Source organism: Petaurus breviceps, unplaced genomic scaffold (assembly GCF_028583685.1).
Source record: "Petaurus breviceps papuanus isolate PSGF00001 unplaced genomic scaffold, PetGlider_PUasm1.0 355, whole genome shotgun sequence".
Lineage (NCBI taxonomy): Eukaryota > Metazoa > Chordata > Mammalia > Diprotodontia > Petauridae > Petaurus > Petaurus breviceps.
In genome coordinates this window covers 2,924,763-2,939,994 of record NW_027186289.1, presented here as the reverse complement: position 1 = coordinate 2,939,994, position 15,232 = coordinate 2,924,763, and the positions used below count along the sequence as shown (strand labels likewise).

At 40.9% G+C, this 15,232-nt stretch overlaps 1 protein-coding gene across 1 annotated transcript in view; it reads right to left on the bottom strand.

The window, feature by feature from the left end:
* Window positions 1–2,116: 2,116 nt before the first annotated feature.
* LOC138168177 (KRAB domain-containing protein 4-like) overlaps window positions 2,117–15,232 on the bottom strand; it is a 367,151-nt gene continuing 354,035 nt past the window's right edge. The window contains exon 5 of the mRNA XM_069097218.1: window positions 2,117–2,451. Within this exon, the coding sequence (XP_068953319.1) occupies window positions 2,240–2,451 (212 nt within the window). The 3' untranslated portion in view covers window positions 2,117–2,239. The remainder of the gene's footprint in view (window positions 2,452–15,232) is intronic.

The window sequence follows — 15,232 nt, the reverse complement described above, 5'->3', positions numbered from 1 at the left end:
TGCCTCTATACGAGTGACATGAGGGGCTAGTCGGTGGGAGCTCATTCCTTAGGCCATATCCAGTATAGTATGTCTTTTGGCAATGGAAGTGGAGGCTTGGTGAGTCTGCTCCCAGAATTCTGAGCTAGTGTTTAATTGGTAGGCTCCTCTTTGATCCATCAAATTCCCATGTGTTCAATGACTGCTTCCTTTCAGCTTATTGTTTGGTAATGAAAAGTCTTTTAGTTGGTTCCTAAACTGGACTGAGTGGGCATACAAATGACCCTATGGGCGAAATCTGGTCACTCTCAATTTCTACTGACTCTTAGTGATGAAAAATGCCTGTAAAATTTCTAGAAAGAAAGGCAGCAAGTGTTTATATGAAAAATAAAATAGGCAATAAAAATGGACAGTCTTACCTATCCACTTAATCCCTATGAGGTCATGGCATGGTGCACCTTTATTTCCATTTATGTTTTATTTCATTCTTATCTCTTCTTAGGTCTTTGGGTATAGGAGAAAGAATAGCCCAGACTTTGACCTTGTGACCACTGAAATGCTGGGGAACTCACAAAAGGTCCTGGAACAGGAGTCTGTAGCACAGCTTTCCAGCAACTGAGTCCAGTACCTCTCCTGGTGAGCAATTTGCCTGACCTAGTCCAGCAGTGAATCAGTTTGGCTGCTTAAGACACCATCCTCTGCCAGTGAGGGAAAGATTTGTTCACAAGTTTTTACACTCTGAAGAGTATATTAGGGAGGGAAAAATGTTTGCCAACACCCAATTAATATTCATTCCCCTTTTTCCAGGGCCAGGGCTTAGAATGGAGAGTGTACCCTATTTCAGGACTATATTTTCTACTATAATTCTTGTTTTCTACTTTAAATTTGCTATATCTTTTCTTTGGCTGAAAGTCAATTCATTTCAATTGCGTATTGACAATATTAAAGGGATAGCAAGTAGTCGAGATGATTTTTGTGACCCTAATCACTGGTTAAACCGTATTGACGCGATAACTCATTGATCAGTACTAAAAAAGAGTACAGCATAAGGGGAGCTCCGGAGTGATAGTATGAGGAAGGGTATCACCATCCTCTCAGGTTCCATTAGGATACTAAGGGGAAATAGCCAGTCAACCCCTAGTGACACAATCTGTCAGTGGGAAGAGAGGTTGCGATAATGATGCTCAGAGTTTATGGATGCTCTATACAAATTATTGATAAACTGTTCAACTTAGTGCCATATAGACTTCCTTTGACTACTAAAGAATCTTAGATAAAGTTGAAGTTGAACCATTACAATGATTCTAATCCCTAGTCCAAAAAGAATCACCTCTATGGAATACGGACAAGTGTATTCTTTGCTTGAAGAGCTAGCCAGGATAAGCCACTTGCCTCCTATGGCAGTCTCTTCCTATTTGGACAGTTCTAATAGTAAGAAAGTTTTTCCTGCATCAAATTGGAATTCACCACTTTGTAACATCCCCTCTCTGGTCCAGTTCTGCCCTGTGGAGCAAAGAACAGGTAGACTCCTTCCTCATCATGAATCTTCAAGTACTTGGACACAGCTGTCATTCCTGAGTCATTTCCATCATGTCTGACTCTCTGTGATCCCATTTGGGGTTTTCTTGGAAAAGATACTTTGCCATTTCCTTCTCCAGTTCATTTTACAGATGGGGAGAGTGAGGGGGAAAGGCTTAAATGACTTGGACAAAGTCACATAGCTAGTGTAATGGGAATCCAAATTTGGAAGATCTTCCCTGCCCCTAGGCTAAAATGCACCTGAAGCCTGGGGAGGGAGGCTTGTTTTTCAGTAGATACTTCTTGATTGGCCAGTGAGTCAATAAGGTTGTTACATTCTCTGAGCCAGGAGAAGGCTATATAAGCCCTGATGTGTAGCTTTGTTTTGGGACTCACTTTGAGAAGTGTTCTGTGATTTGATCTGAATTCTGGGAAGCCATTGTTGAGAGTCCCCCAGCTTTGAAAAACCCAGATGTGGAAACCCAGATGTTGACTGGGTATGGATGTAATGGTTGCACAGTTTGGAAAGCTGTCGATTTGATCTGTTAATGTCTTGATAGTTTTGTCTGTATATTTTGAAGTTTGGGGTGCTGACCTTTTTCCCCTGAACAAGGTAAACGATATATGTCTGACTGATTAAAGTAAGCTTGTTAACCCATTTTGAGTTGCTTTCCTTTAACAAAGCAGATCCAAGAACCTGTATGGGCAGCAAACCCCGAGGACGCGCTTGGGGTGCTTGCTACTACAAAATGGTGTCACGAACAGGATCTGCAGAGTAAAAGGAAAGTATGGGGGCTGGGATAATTGTTTGTTTCCCAGTTGTAGTAGCTGTGACTCTGTGGAGCCGTGGAGCAGGAGAGAAGAATGGCCTGCATGCAGACTTCGCTGAGCTGAGAGCGGGAATGGTGAGCTGCCTGCATCGGGACCTGGGCAGAAGCCAGGAGCGGCTGCCACCTGCGGGAGGAGAAGGAGCCCAGGAGTTCGGAATTCAGCCACAGGAAAAGATAAGAACTGAGCAGCAAAGCAGGGGCACTGAATGTGTTTCCTGGCTGCATCCCACAGTTTGGGACCCTGGGGGAGGATGGACTTGTGACTATGGTGGGTGGGATGAAGTGCCTTGGATCCCCAGGGACCCCACCTTGTTGGTTTTGTTGCCCAGCCCCCTCTCTGTGCTTGGAGGCAGGGGCTGGAGCTGTGTGAGGGGAAGGATACCCCTCCCCCCTCCCCCAGAGAGCTTTGTTTGAACTCTTGTTTTGAATTGAAGTGATAATGCTATCTATGTACTTTGTGTTTGTTTAAGGGCCAGTGGCCACTTTGGTAACTTTAGTTCTGTACCTTGAAAATGTGACCTAAGAGATGTTTAGTGCTAATTCAAAAGTAAATTGTCTATGCTATGGGCATGAAAGATCTTGGGGCCGAATGTAATGGGAATGCAAATTTGGAAGATCTTCCCTGCCCCTAGGCTAAAATGCACCTGAAGCCTGGGGAAGGAGGCTTGTTTTTCAGTAGATACTTCTTGATTGGCCAGTGAGTCAATAAGGTTGTTACATTCTCTGAGCCAGGAGAAGGCTATATAAGCCCTGATGTGTAGCTTTGTTTTGAGACTCACTTTGAGAAGTGTTCTGTGATTTGATCTGAATTCTGGGAAGCCATTGTTGAGAGTCCCCCAGCTTTGAAAAACCCAGATGTGGAAACCCAAATGTTGACTGGGTATGGATGTAATGGTTGGACAGTTTGGAAAGCTGTCTATTTGATCTGTTAATGTCTTGATAATTCTGTCTGTATATTTTGAAGTTTGGGGTGCTGACCTTTTTCCCCTGAACAAGGTAAACGATATATGTCTGACTGATTAAAGTAAGCTTGTTAACCCATTTTGAGTTGCTTTCCTTTAACAAAGCAGATCCAAGAACCTGTATGGGCAGCAAACCCTGATGACGCGCTTGGGGTGCTTGCTGCTACAGGAGAGTGAGGGGGAAAGGCTTAAATGACTTGGACAAAGTCACATAGCTAGCAAGTGTCCGACTTTGGATTTGATCTTAGGTCTTCCTGACTCCAGGACCAGAGCTCTATCCACTGTACCACCCAGCTGCCCCATTACAAAAAGTTATTGATGAACATTGATTAATAAATGAACCTTGGCTCTACCAGATCAGTCATCTCCAGTTCCTTTAACCCATATCCATGTGGCATGGGCTCATCTTGGCAGTCTTCCTCCAGATGTGCTAAACTGTGACACCTAGAACTAAAGACCTGATGTGATATGAGCAGGTCACAGTCACTGAAGTCATAAATCTTTTCTCTGCCTTTTTGTTGTTCAGTTATTTTAGTCATTCCCAATTCTTCTCAAATTGGGGCATTTACCATCTTTTTCTCCAGCTCAATTTACAGATGGGGAAACCGAGGCAAACAGTATTAGGTGCCTTTCCCAGAGTCATGACCTGGTAAGTTTCTGAAGTCAGATTTGAACTCAGGAAGATAAGTCTTCCTGACTTCAGGCCTAACACTCTATCTACTATGGCGCCACCTAATGGCTCACTGACTACTTTCCATTTTCTTCTACCGTGTTTCCCCAATAATAAGACCTATCCCGAAAATAAGCCCTCCCCTTACTGTGTAAGATTCCTCTAAAATAAGCCCTGCCCCGAAAATAAGCCCTATTGAGATTGCTACTGTAGTGAAGGTGATCCCCTGCGCTACACGCTACATTACGGTACCCTCTGTATGCACCGTCCCCCCCCCCGGGTGAAATGCATGCCGCACTCCGAGCTGCATCCAATCAGAGCTGCAGCAGTGAGTGCATCATCCTGTTCTTCCCCAGTGATTTGCTTGCTGGCGCCACTGAGAGCAGTGCCGCGGAGGAGAGCTGAGGCAGGACAACATAAAAACCCGGGATGTAAGCGGGAGTGAGGGGGCATGATGGAGGATAAAAAGGGCATTATGGAGGAAAAAAGAAGAACTCAGGGGGCATGATGGGCATGACGGAATTCAGGATATGGACACTTATGACGATGTTGTTGAAGAAGATGACATGATCATTATTGAATAAAGGTACATTTTTTTGTTCACATTTACCTGTTTATTAAAATTGCTGTCAATGTTCATTAAAATAAGCCCTCCCCTGAAAATAAGCCCCCTGGTGTTTTTCTGTCCAAAAAAAATTATAAGACAGTGTCTTGTTATCGGGGAAACACGGTACGTTTCCACTTACTCATTCATCCTTAACTTTGTCATAGCTCTTGTAATGGCTTTAAGACCCTGTATCCTTCTTTATTTCACAGTCATCTCTAGTAACTGGCTTCCCTTGCTTCCATATACAAACTTGAGGATGCGGTCCGTCTTAATTATTCAACAGTCATTGCCCTAGAATCCCTCCCCATTATCTTCTACACAGTAAGGGGAGGGCTTATTTTCGGGATAGGTCTTATTATCGGGGAAACACGGTAGGTGGTGCAGTGAATAGAGCACTGGCCCTGAAGTCAAGAGAATCCGTGTTCAAATCTGGTGTCAGATGCTTGACACTTAACTAGCTGTGTGATCTTGAGCAAGTCACTTAACCCCAATTGCCTTGCCTTTCCCCCTCCAAAAAAAAAAAAAAAGAAAGAAATTGATGCTCCCACTTTCTTTCCTTTCAGACTCTTCTAAACTCTCTACAATCTGGCTTTCGACATCATCATTCACCCAAAACTACTCTTTCTAAAGTTACCAATGATGTCTTAATTAGCAAATCAAACAGCTTTTTCTGCAGTTCTTATCCTTGAACTCTTGGTAGCTTTTGAGAAAGTTAATTACTGTCTTTTTCTGAATACTCCCTTCTTTCTAAGTATTTGAAAGACTAATATCTCCTAGTTCTCCTCCCAACTGTCTGTCTGCTCCTTTTTAGTCTCATTTTGTGGACCTCAGTTCAGGTCATATCAGGGAATGGTGGCCATCCTCCAGGGTTCTATTCTTGAATACTTTTTATAATGGTAGAAATTAAGGTAAACTGAGAGACAAGGTTCCAAGCATGATCAATTTATTAGTTAGGCTAGCAGTAACCAATAAATTGGGTCAATGACCTAACTCAATGACCAAAGACAGTGAGTGAGGGCCAACAGGGTCTTTATAACACTTAGCAAGACAACAGAGCAAAAAAAGTCTAGTACTATAAATGTGCCTTTTTCTGACTGGCCTGAAATTATATCATGGAAATTCCAATCAGTAAACATTTTAGTGAGGAGGTGGGTTGAGCCACCTTTACTCTTCCCCCTTACTTCCTTGTTGAAAGATGGGAATAATTTTCAGGTGATAGGATTAATCTGAAGACCTGGGTGTAGTCTTAAATAGACATCACTATACTAGAGTCAGGTTACAGGGTGTCCAACCGTGGCTGATCAAACTAATATGAGCTCAGAATGCTCTACCACAGATCAGCACAAATAGTCCATGTGAACATTTGGGGTGGATTCTCTAAATTTGCTCATCTCATGTTTCTTTTAAGCTACTTCAACTCTGCTTTGCTCATAGAGCACTGCACCTTCTCTGATGAGAACACACCACACTGAGCAATCCTGTGCCAGTGTCTCCCATGTTACACAATCAATTCCAAAGTTAAGAGAGACCTTGAAAGTAAATTTGAGCTGAACAGGTGGTATAGACATAAAGCTTTAATTGAATGAATGTGAATTTGAGTTAAGTGTGTGGTGGGTCTACTACAAAAACAGAAAATACTAGGGTAGAGATTAAATTCACAATAGAATTGAGTCCAGTGGAGGCAATTACAAGACAAAAGGCTGGCCTTTAGGCAAGTTTCTCCAGAATGTAGGTGAAGGGTAGCATTACAAAGGTAAGAAGCTTGGACTTACACAGGTGTGGGAGAGTACTAAACCCATGCCAGCTTGATTAAGTCTTAAAAATAGAACTAAAATCAATTTTTATTTTTACATCTTGCCCTCTATTTTGGTAACCACATCAACTTCCATAGATTCAATTATCATCTCTTTGCTGATTATCATCAAATATATTTGTCCAAACCTAATCTCTTTTATGATCTCTAGATTTGAATTTCCAACTGCCTATTAGTCATCTTGAACTGTAGGTACCACAGAAATCTTAACTTCAACATGCCCAAAATCGAACTGACATCCAGTCTTGCATTCCCAACTTATTTCAGACACCTCAGATGGGATTTTCAGTGAATATCTTAAACTCAAAAAGTCCAAAACTAAATTCATTATCTCCTGACTAACTGATTTCCTTTCCAAACTTCCCTGTTGCTGTCAGTGAAGCCATCCTCCCAGGTCCCCAGGTTCACAAGTCATATGTCACTCTGGACTCCTCAGACTTTGATCTGCTTTATTACTTTTCATTCTTTAATGGGTTAACAATGCCAACTGGCTAGCTGCTAGTGGTGAGTTTCTGCTGTATTTAGCAGGGTAAGCCATCAGTAAACACACCCAGTCAGTGGCCTGGACAATCCTCAAGATTTTCCATCACAGTAGTACCTTCCAGGCTTGATGTTGCTGTTTCATGGGGAAGGAGAACAGAGATGCAGGGAATTTGGGGATTCATTGTATAGTGAATGTGAGGAATAATCTTGGACTTGAGGTCACTGAAAGGAATACAAAATGTCTAAAATAATAAATGGACATGGGAGTTTCCCTCCCCACTCTGTGATATCGTCTGATCTTCAAACACTCCATCCCTGGTAATCCAGCAAAATTTCTCTCCCAGTTGCATGTGTTGACATGTTTGTACTCATTCATTAGAATTAATTGCTGATAGTGATTTGCAACTAAGGAAAAAGTTCATTTCTCCTGGGATATCCCTTGCTCCCCTTGCAGACAGTATCAATGTCATCTGTAAGTGACATGAAAATCACATCTCTGGGGCCATTCATTTCAGGGAATCATATCTCTATAATTAGGACCAGAAGTACACAAATATATACCTACTCTGATGGCCTAAGCCCAGCCAAGTTCTAACAGAAGACATCAGCCTGGTAAGTTTCAGTTCTTTTCAGAACTGTCTTCTCAGAAGGAGAGACCATAAGCCAGGAAATGGAGGCAGATGTAGACTTGTTTAAGTAGTCTGTGTGCCAGGATCCATATAACGGCCATGTAAAGGGCTCTAGAACATCCTAATATTTTGTCACAGAATATCTGAATTAGTGTTCCTAATAAGATCTCCTTTGTCTTCTCTGTAACTCTCACTCCTCAAACACCTTTAACCTCCCTTGCTCTCCACTCTTACAATCCTTCCTTTATGAATTTAGGCAATATGACATTCAGTGCATATATAGTGAATAATTCTGTTACTTCATTATCTATGGGATCTTTGAGCATAATGGTTTCCTGTTTTTCTCTCTAAATAACGTTTTTATCTTTGCTTCCTTTGATAAGATGAGTGAAACTGTTGCTTTTGGAGAATCACACAGTGCATCACGAATGTTGTTTCCACTTCCCATTTTCATTCTGCAGGCGTTTTGCTTTTAGATGATTTTCTTCTGTGACAAACCATTCATTTTCTTTTCTTGTACGCGCTCCTATGCGCTTCTTCCCCTATATTTCTCTATTATTTTGCATTGTGGTTTTTCCTTCTCTTCTTACATTTTGTCATTATTCATGCTTGTTTCATATGCATGTAAATTATAGGAAAATCATAAGAAAAATGAACAAGTCCATACAAAAAAATAATTTTCTAAAATGAGGTATTTGGATAACCAACCAAACTAATCATGGGGTCTTCTTTGATCCTCAGGGTTTTTTTTAATTTATAAAATGATGAAAAGAACAGAGTTGTTTTGAGGATCATGTGACATAATGTATATAAAGAGATTTGCAAATATTAAAGCATTCTGTAAATGCCAGTTATAATTAAGTGAAGATTTACCAAGAGCCCTGAGGATGGGCATATCATTCCACATTGAGCCATAGCGCAAGTCCATTCCCACTGAGCCAAGATGTGCCTGCTTGGCTTCATGAGAAAGGCACCAGTTTAGTAGATCAGTGTCTGCCCCGTCATTGCCCAACTACTTAGAAACCTCAGATCCACTCTTGATCTTGTTTTTTTGAGTCAAAATATGTTTAGTTTAAAACAAGGTGAATATGCCACAACATTAAGCTACATACTGAGTAGATGACAGGCCATAAAAATACAACTTTTAAGAAATCTGCCCTTCTTTTTTTTTCAACCATCTGTGTTCTCTTCTGCTCTTGAAACACTCTATATTCCTCCAAGGACTTGTCTTTTCTCTCTGTTGTGACACTCCCTAATATATATCTGAGCAAAATTAGGAGAACAATTTATGCATCAACAACAACGTTGTAAAGACTAACCACTTTGGGCACTCTGACCAACAACAATTTCCAAAAACTCAAAAGAAAACATGCTACGCACCCCTCAATAAAGAAATGACAAACTGAGTATGAGCTGAGATACATTTTTACATTATCATTGCAGGAATTTGTTTTGCTTGATGATAAATGTTTGTCATGGGGGTTTTGCTTTTTGAGTTTTTGCCCTTGGTGGGAAGAGGTAGTTGAGAAGGAGAGAAGGCAGATCTAAAAAGAAAGAAAAATTAAATCAATACCTGCCTTTCTCCTCTCCCTGCCTTTTACCCCTCCTTGCTTTTCTCTGCCTTTTTCTCCTTGGAACTATATAAGACTATCTCTATATTTCTTTGATGTTGCTGTCTCTTTCTAGACTTCACTGGTACTTGGTCAAGCATCTTTATCTTCTTTCTTCACTTAGACTGGATGGAAAATGAAGTGTTTGAGGTCTTAGTTGTGGGGCTCTAATGTTCTCTCTTCACAGAAGACTCAGGAGTAAGCTACCACAATAGTTTATGAACCCCTTTCATCTCCTCTTAGGCACTTGGGAGTATCTCTACCATGCCAACTCTGAGCCTCAGCAAGAATTTGGAACACTTGAACTCTACTGTGTTCGTGGTTCTGGTTTCATGGTTCACTCACCATGAAAGGAGGAAGTAAGAGTTCAACTTAGTGTACAGAATCTGTCAGGATTCAGGAACATTACAGTCCATGAAATCCTGGGTTCTGATCTCAGTTTTTTATGCAGCCCCATGACTTCTCTGTTTGTCCATTTCACAGAGCTTAAGGGATAGACTAGAAACATCTGCAGCACAGGAACTTCTAGTATAGTGCCATGCTCTAATTGCTGGGATTGGGTTGTAGGGTGATAAAGGCAAGGGCACTCTCTTCTCTTTGGGGTCCAAGGCCAGACCTTGTTACAAGGACAAGTGATAATTTCTTGTGTTAACAGGTTATTTCTGATACTTCTCAGTAATTCCTCCTCCCCCCCCTAATCATCATCTTCTTTTCCTCCTCGTTTCTTCTTCTTCTTCTCTTTCTCCTCTTCCTCCTCCTTCACAGCCAATCAATAAACATTTATTAAGCACTTAATATATTCCAGGCAGTGGCACATAAGCTTCATAAGCTCTCCACTTTTTTTTTTTCTCTTTGGAGGTGGGAGGGCAGGGCAGGGTAATTGGGGTTAAGTGACTTGCCCAAGGTGACATGGCTAGTAAATGTTAAGTGTCTGAGACCAAATTTGAACTCAGGTCTTCCTGACTCCAGGGCTGGTGCTCTATTCACTGTGCCACCTAGTTGCCCCCAGCTCTCCAACTCTAATCAGAGGGAAGATGGGGATCCAGGAACAGAGGGTACTGATGTAGCAAGCATTCCAGGGCTGAAATGATCTTGCAGGGGGTGCTGATGTGGTGTGACACATAGATACACATTACTGGGCCTCTGCTTAAGATGTCCATTGAGAAAGAACCCACCACTTCACAGGGCAGACTATTCCAGCCCAGCTCTTATTGGGAAGAAGTTACTTCTGACATCCATCCTAAATTGGCTTGTTTGAAAATTCTGCTCATGGCTTCTACCTGGTGCATCTCCCTGAGTTAAGACTAGTATAATCCCTCTTCCATGTTGTAGTCCTTAATATCATTAAAGACAGTACTGTGGGGATCATGAACAATTTCAAGATGGATTCAAAACTATGTCCTGTGGTTAAGATGAGAATTGAGAGGCAGAAATGAGGAATATATTACAGGAATAGGAATCATGCAAAGACATGGAGAGGGACTACAAAATGTTAAATTTTGGGAAGAGCTAATAGTGCCATTGGGTTGGAATGCAGATTGCAAGAAGGCAAGTAGTGTATAGTATCTGGGAAATTAGGTTGGTGGGATCCAAGTTGTGGAGGGCCTGAAATACTAAGATGGATCATGGTGATTTTATCCTAGAAGCCATAAGGAGGCACTGAAGGATTTTGTACAAGGGAGTAACATTATTGCTACCTGTCAGTTCCATGGCCCAGTGACAAAACCTAGCCCTGAAATGCATTACCTCAACCTTGAATTTCTACCTAGTTTGCTGTCCCTTAATCTCTGATTCTCCAGTTCAAGCTACACATATTAACAGAATAATTTTTTGAAATGTTAGTTGTATTATTGTTATTTATTATCATCATCATTATTATTATTATTATATGTGTATCTGGGACTTTGTGTATTTCACAATGAAGTATATTTTTCTGTGTTTATTGTATTATGTCACCATTATGTTACTCCCTAGCTGAATAAAACTTGCAATTTGTTCTCACAGTCACAAAATATGAAGTGAACTGTTAGGGCAGCTAGTCAAACTCATATATTAACATTAACAAGAGTCCACTAGAGAATATACATGGGAAGTGGTCCTGCAGCATGTGTGGCCCAGGAAAGTGATGTCTTTATCCTCAGTGTCACAGAAGGGGCCCTTGTTTAATTTAGTAGCCCCCTTCCTATTCTAAGATTCTGAGACTGGATGGAAGCATCTCAGGTTTCCTCCAATTCATCTCCTCAAGTGTCTGGAAGCAAGCAATAACGATACCCAGGGCAGTCATCTCCCTGTACTAGCTCCCAATTATATCCCAGGAATAGTATGTGTCTGGTATTTCTTAAAACGAGCATGTTTCAAAGTATTCTACTACCCTGTCATAAAGAGGTTGGGAAAGCCGGAGATAAGGAAAAGATATGAGTTTCATATAGAAATGTCTTGAGATTCTGTTGGTCATATTTTTTCTCATGTGGTAAAGATTAAAGCATAGCATGACATAAGTTACATAACAGACACTTAACAAATGTATGTTGATCAATAGACTACCATGTTTCCCCAATAATAAGACACTGTCTTATTATTTTTTTGGACAGAAAAACACCAGAGGGCTTATTTTCAGGGGAGGGCTTATTTTAATGAACATTGACAGCAATTTTAATAAACAGGTAAATGTGAACAAAAAAATGTACCTTTATTCAATAAGCAAATCACTGGGGAAGAACAGGATGACACACTCACTGCTGCAGCTCTGATTGGATGCAGCTCGGAGCGTGGCGTGCATTTCACCCGGTGGGGGGGGACGGTACATACAGAGGGTACCGTAATATAGCGTGTAGTGCAGGGGATCACCTTCACTACAGTAACAATCTCAATAGGGCTTATTTTTGGGGGAGGGCTGATTTTAGAGGAATCTTACACAGTAAGGGGAGGGCTTATTTTCGGGATAGGTCTTATTATCGGGAAAACACGGTATGATACCTTCTAGGAAGAAAATTAAAGAAGAGAAAAGAACTAATCAGTGATTGAGAATTTCAGAATCCAAATCCTTTGATGATGTCTTTGGTCCTAATTTCTCCAGGTAACTATCAATTCTATCACACTCTCCCCTACACAAGATTCTCTGCCTTCTGTTTTCTCAAAATTATCTTTCAGGTTTTGTGAGATTGGGTTTTGGTGGTAGCAGGGATATAGCTAGGCAGAGGTAGGTGGCACAGTGAATAAAAATGGACCTAGAATCTGAAAGATCCGTGTTCAAATGTGATTGAAGACACTTACTGCCTGATTGACCCTGGACAAGTCACTGAACCTCTGCTGCCCTCACTTTCCTCATATGGAAAATGGGGATGGTAATGGCTCCTGCCTCCCAGATTGTTGTAATGCAAAGCACTTAGCACAGTGCCTGGCATGTAATAGATACTATATAGATGATAGCTGCTTCATTATTATTATTGTTATTGTTGTTGTTGTTATTATCATGGGTAACTGAAGCTTTGTCAATTCACAATAGGGTACATTTTCCCTTTATACTGAGTTGAGCAGATATGCTTAATTGTGAGACACACACATAAACAGTTGGGGTGTTATAGACTCTATATAGGTAGGGAGGTTGTTTTTATCACTGAATCAGTGAAGATCTGTACATGTTTCTGTGTTGATATGGTTATATGATATGTTTATCTGGTACAAAGAATTCAATTTTAACTCAAAAAGACTAACTTTAAACATTGCCTAGACATCTCAAAATTCTCTTTCTCCTAAGGATCATAAGGTACAGTGGAGGAAAGAATTCAAAAATCAACATGTCAGTTCCAATTTCATGTCCTAATAGTGATGGTTAATACATTCATTTCTCTTTTTCTTCCTCCCTGTTCTTCTTTACCCTCTTACATGCAGAAACATGTACATGCATATAAATATAACACTCATTTGTTTGTTCATTCATCAAAAAAGTATGTCTAATAACAGTACTATGTGTGAGGTATTTGAAAAAGGGTACAATGATGAAAGGGAAGCGAACATTAGTACAAAGGAAGAGACAGGCTAACACACACATGCATGTACATACATATGTGCACACATATACATACACTACATGAAAAAGCACATACACTGAAGGAAACAGAAGGGCGGGGCTCCTCGTTGACTATCTTAGCCCCTTTAAAAGTCATTATCCTTGTTTTCTATCTATCTACCACTTTGAATTTGAATAAATCAAGAAGAGTGTGAATAGGGCCTGTAGACCTTTTTTAATTAATCATAGTATGAAAGAATGTCACATCCTATGTGATTCCTTAGGAAACTTGTATTCTAACTGCATAAAATTTTTTTTAAAAAACTGTCTCTAGAACCAGAGATCTTTGGGGTCTAGAAGTTAAGAAATAGGAGGGTGTCACACCGAGTTGAGCCCAAAGGGAATCAGGGAGACAGAGAAGGACGATTCTGAATACTGGATGAGTCTGAATCTCACTACATTTGGGTTGAGATTTAAAATAAGTTCCTCGGTATATCAGTGCCAAACTGGTTTACAACAGTCTCTATTCCTATGACTCCTGGTGACTTGCTTTCATGACCTTCTACAATTTACAGGATCATAGCTATCTATAAACTCCTTCACCTAAAAACAGGGAGAAAGGGATGCAGCAGAGAAGGAAGCCACAGCAGTGCCATGTTCTCTCAGCTTCATGCAAAATCTGGGGGATAGAGGACACAAGAACTCCTCTAGCCCAGGGCCTCAACATGTCCAAAAGAATCTTTACCAGGAGGCTGTCCCTAGTGATGTGTGCTTTTCCAAAGAGATACTGGTTCTGATTACTCAGTCATTCAAAAATCCAGTTACAGAATGGCTGCATGTATACTAAATCTCAGCAAGGTACTTGCTTCCATGACCCATTATCATGCTTTCCAGGGCCTGAATTCCAACCTCTTCTAGGTGCAGCATTGCATCTACTCCCATCTCTAAAGATGGACCCGACACCCAAAATCAATACTAATAAATACATCTCTTAGCTGAGAAAAAAGCTAAAGTAAACTTATCACCTAGCTCCAATTTCATTCTAGAATTACCTGAAAGAAAGAAACAATGATATGAGACTTGACCTTATTATTAAGACCTCCATCAATGATAGCATTTTGCTACAAAACCTTGGTGTTCTTATGACACACAGGAGATTTGATGGAAAACCATCCCATATTTATTTACACCACTTTCCATCTGCATGGTAATGGCAAGCAAAGGAGTACTTAGTGCCTTGTTTCAGTTATTCAAGTATTTCGCACCTTGTTTTAGTTTTTCAATTGCCTTTGAGCCCCCCTGTGATTTGAAGGTGGGAGGAACTTGCTGACACAACAGGAAGCGTGGAACAGGAAGGAGAACCACCATATAAAAGCAGGAGCACAAACTGGAACAGAACAGAACTGGGAAGAGTGGCTGTGGTGCCTGCACTTTTTCTGCCTGTGTTGATGCTACTTTGTCAGACCTGTCTGCTGATAAAGGATCCTGTTGTTACAGAAGCCCTGGGACCTTACTACTGATTCAGAAGCCCTAAATGAGGACTTTCTTGTCTGTTTACAGAAGTCCTAGAGAAGGGTCTTTTCAGAGGTCCTGGAACTTTCCTGATGATTTGTGTTGATTTCTCAGACCTTATTTGTGGTTCTGTGTTGATTTCACAGGCGGAAAGTGAATTGATGATAGTGCCTGAAATGTGTGTGAATATTGCTGTAACTCTGCTAAGCTTGGTATGTGGAGCTGGACGTGGAGCTGGGAGCTGCCTACCTGTGAATCCAGATGATAGTTGGGTGAATTCAGGCAAGAGCTGGGAGCATGGGAGAGTTTGGAGTTTGGGAGTCGGCCTCCAGTCAAGATGAAATGACCTTTCCTTGAGTACTTATTGTTGATTGACAAGATCATGACTGACTGTGACCTAGGGGTGGGAGAACTTTGTACTTTGAACTTTGTACCCCTTAAGAATGATTGAGTTAAGGATGATTGGAAGCTAGTCTTCAATCAAGAAGAAAGAAGACTTTCTGACTGATGAGATTAAGGTATGAACGAGAGGTGGGAGACTTGTATCCTGAATGATGTCTTGTTTAAGACTACATGGCCACTTTTGTGGTAAGTTATTACATCATTGTGA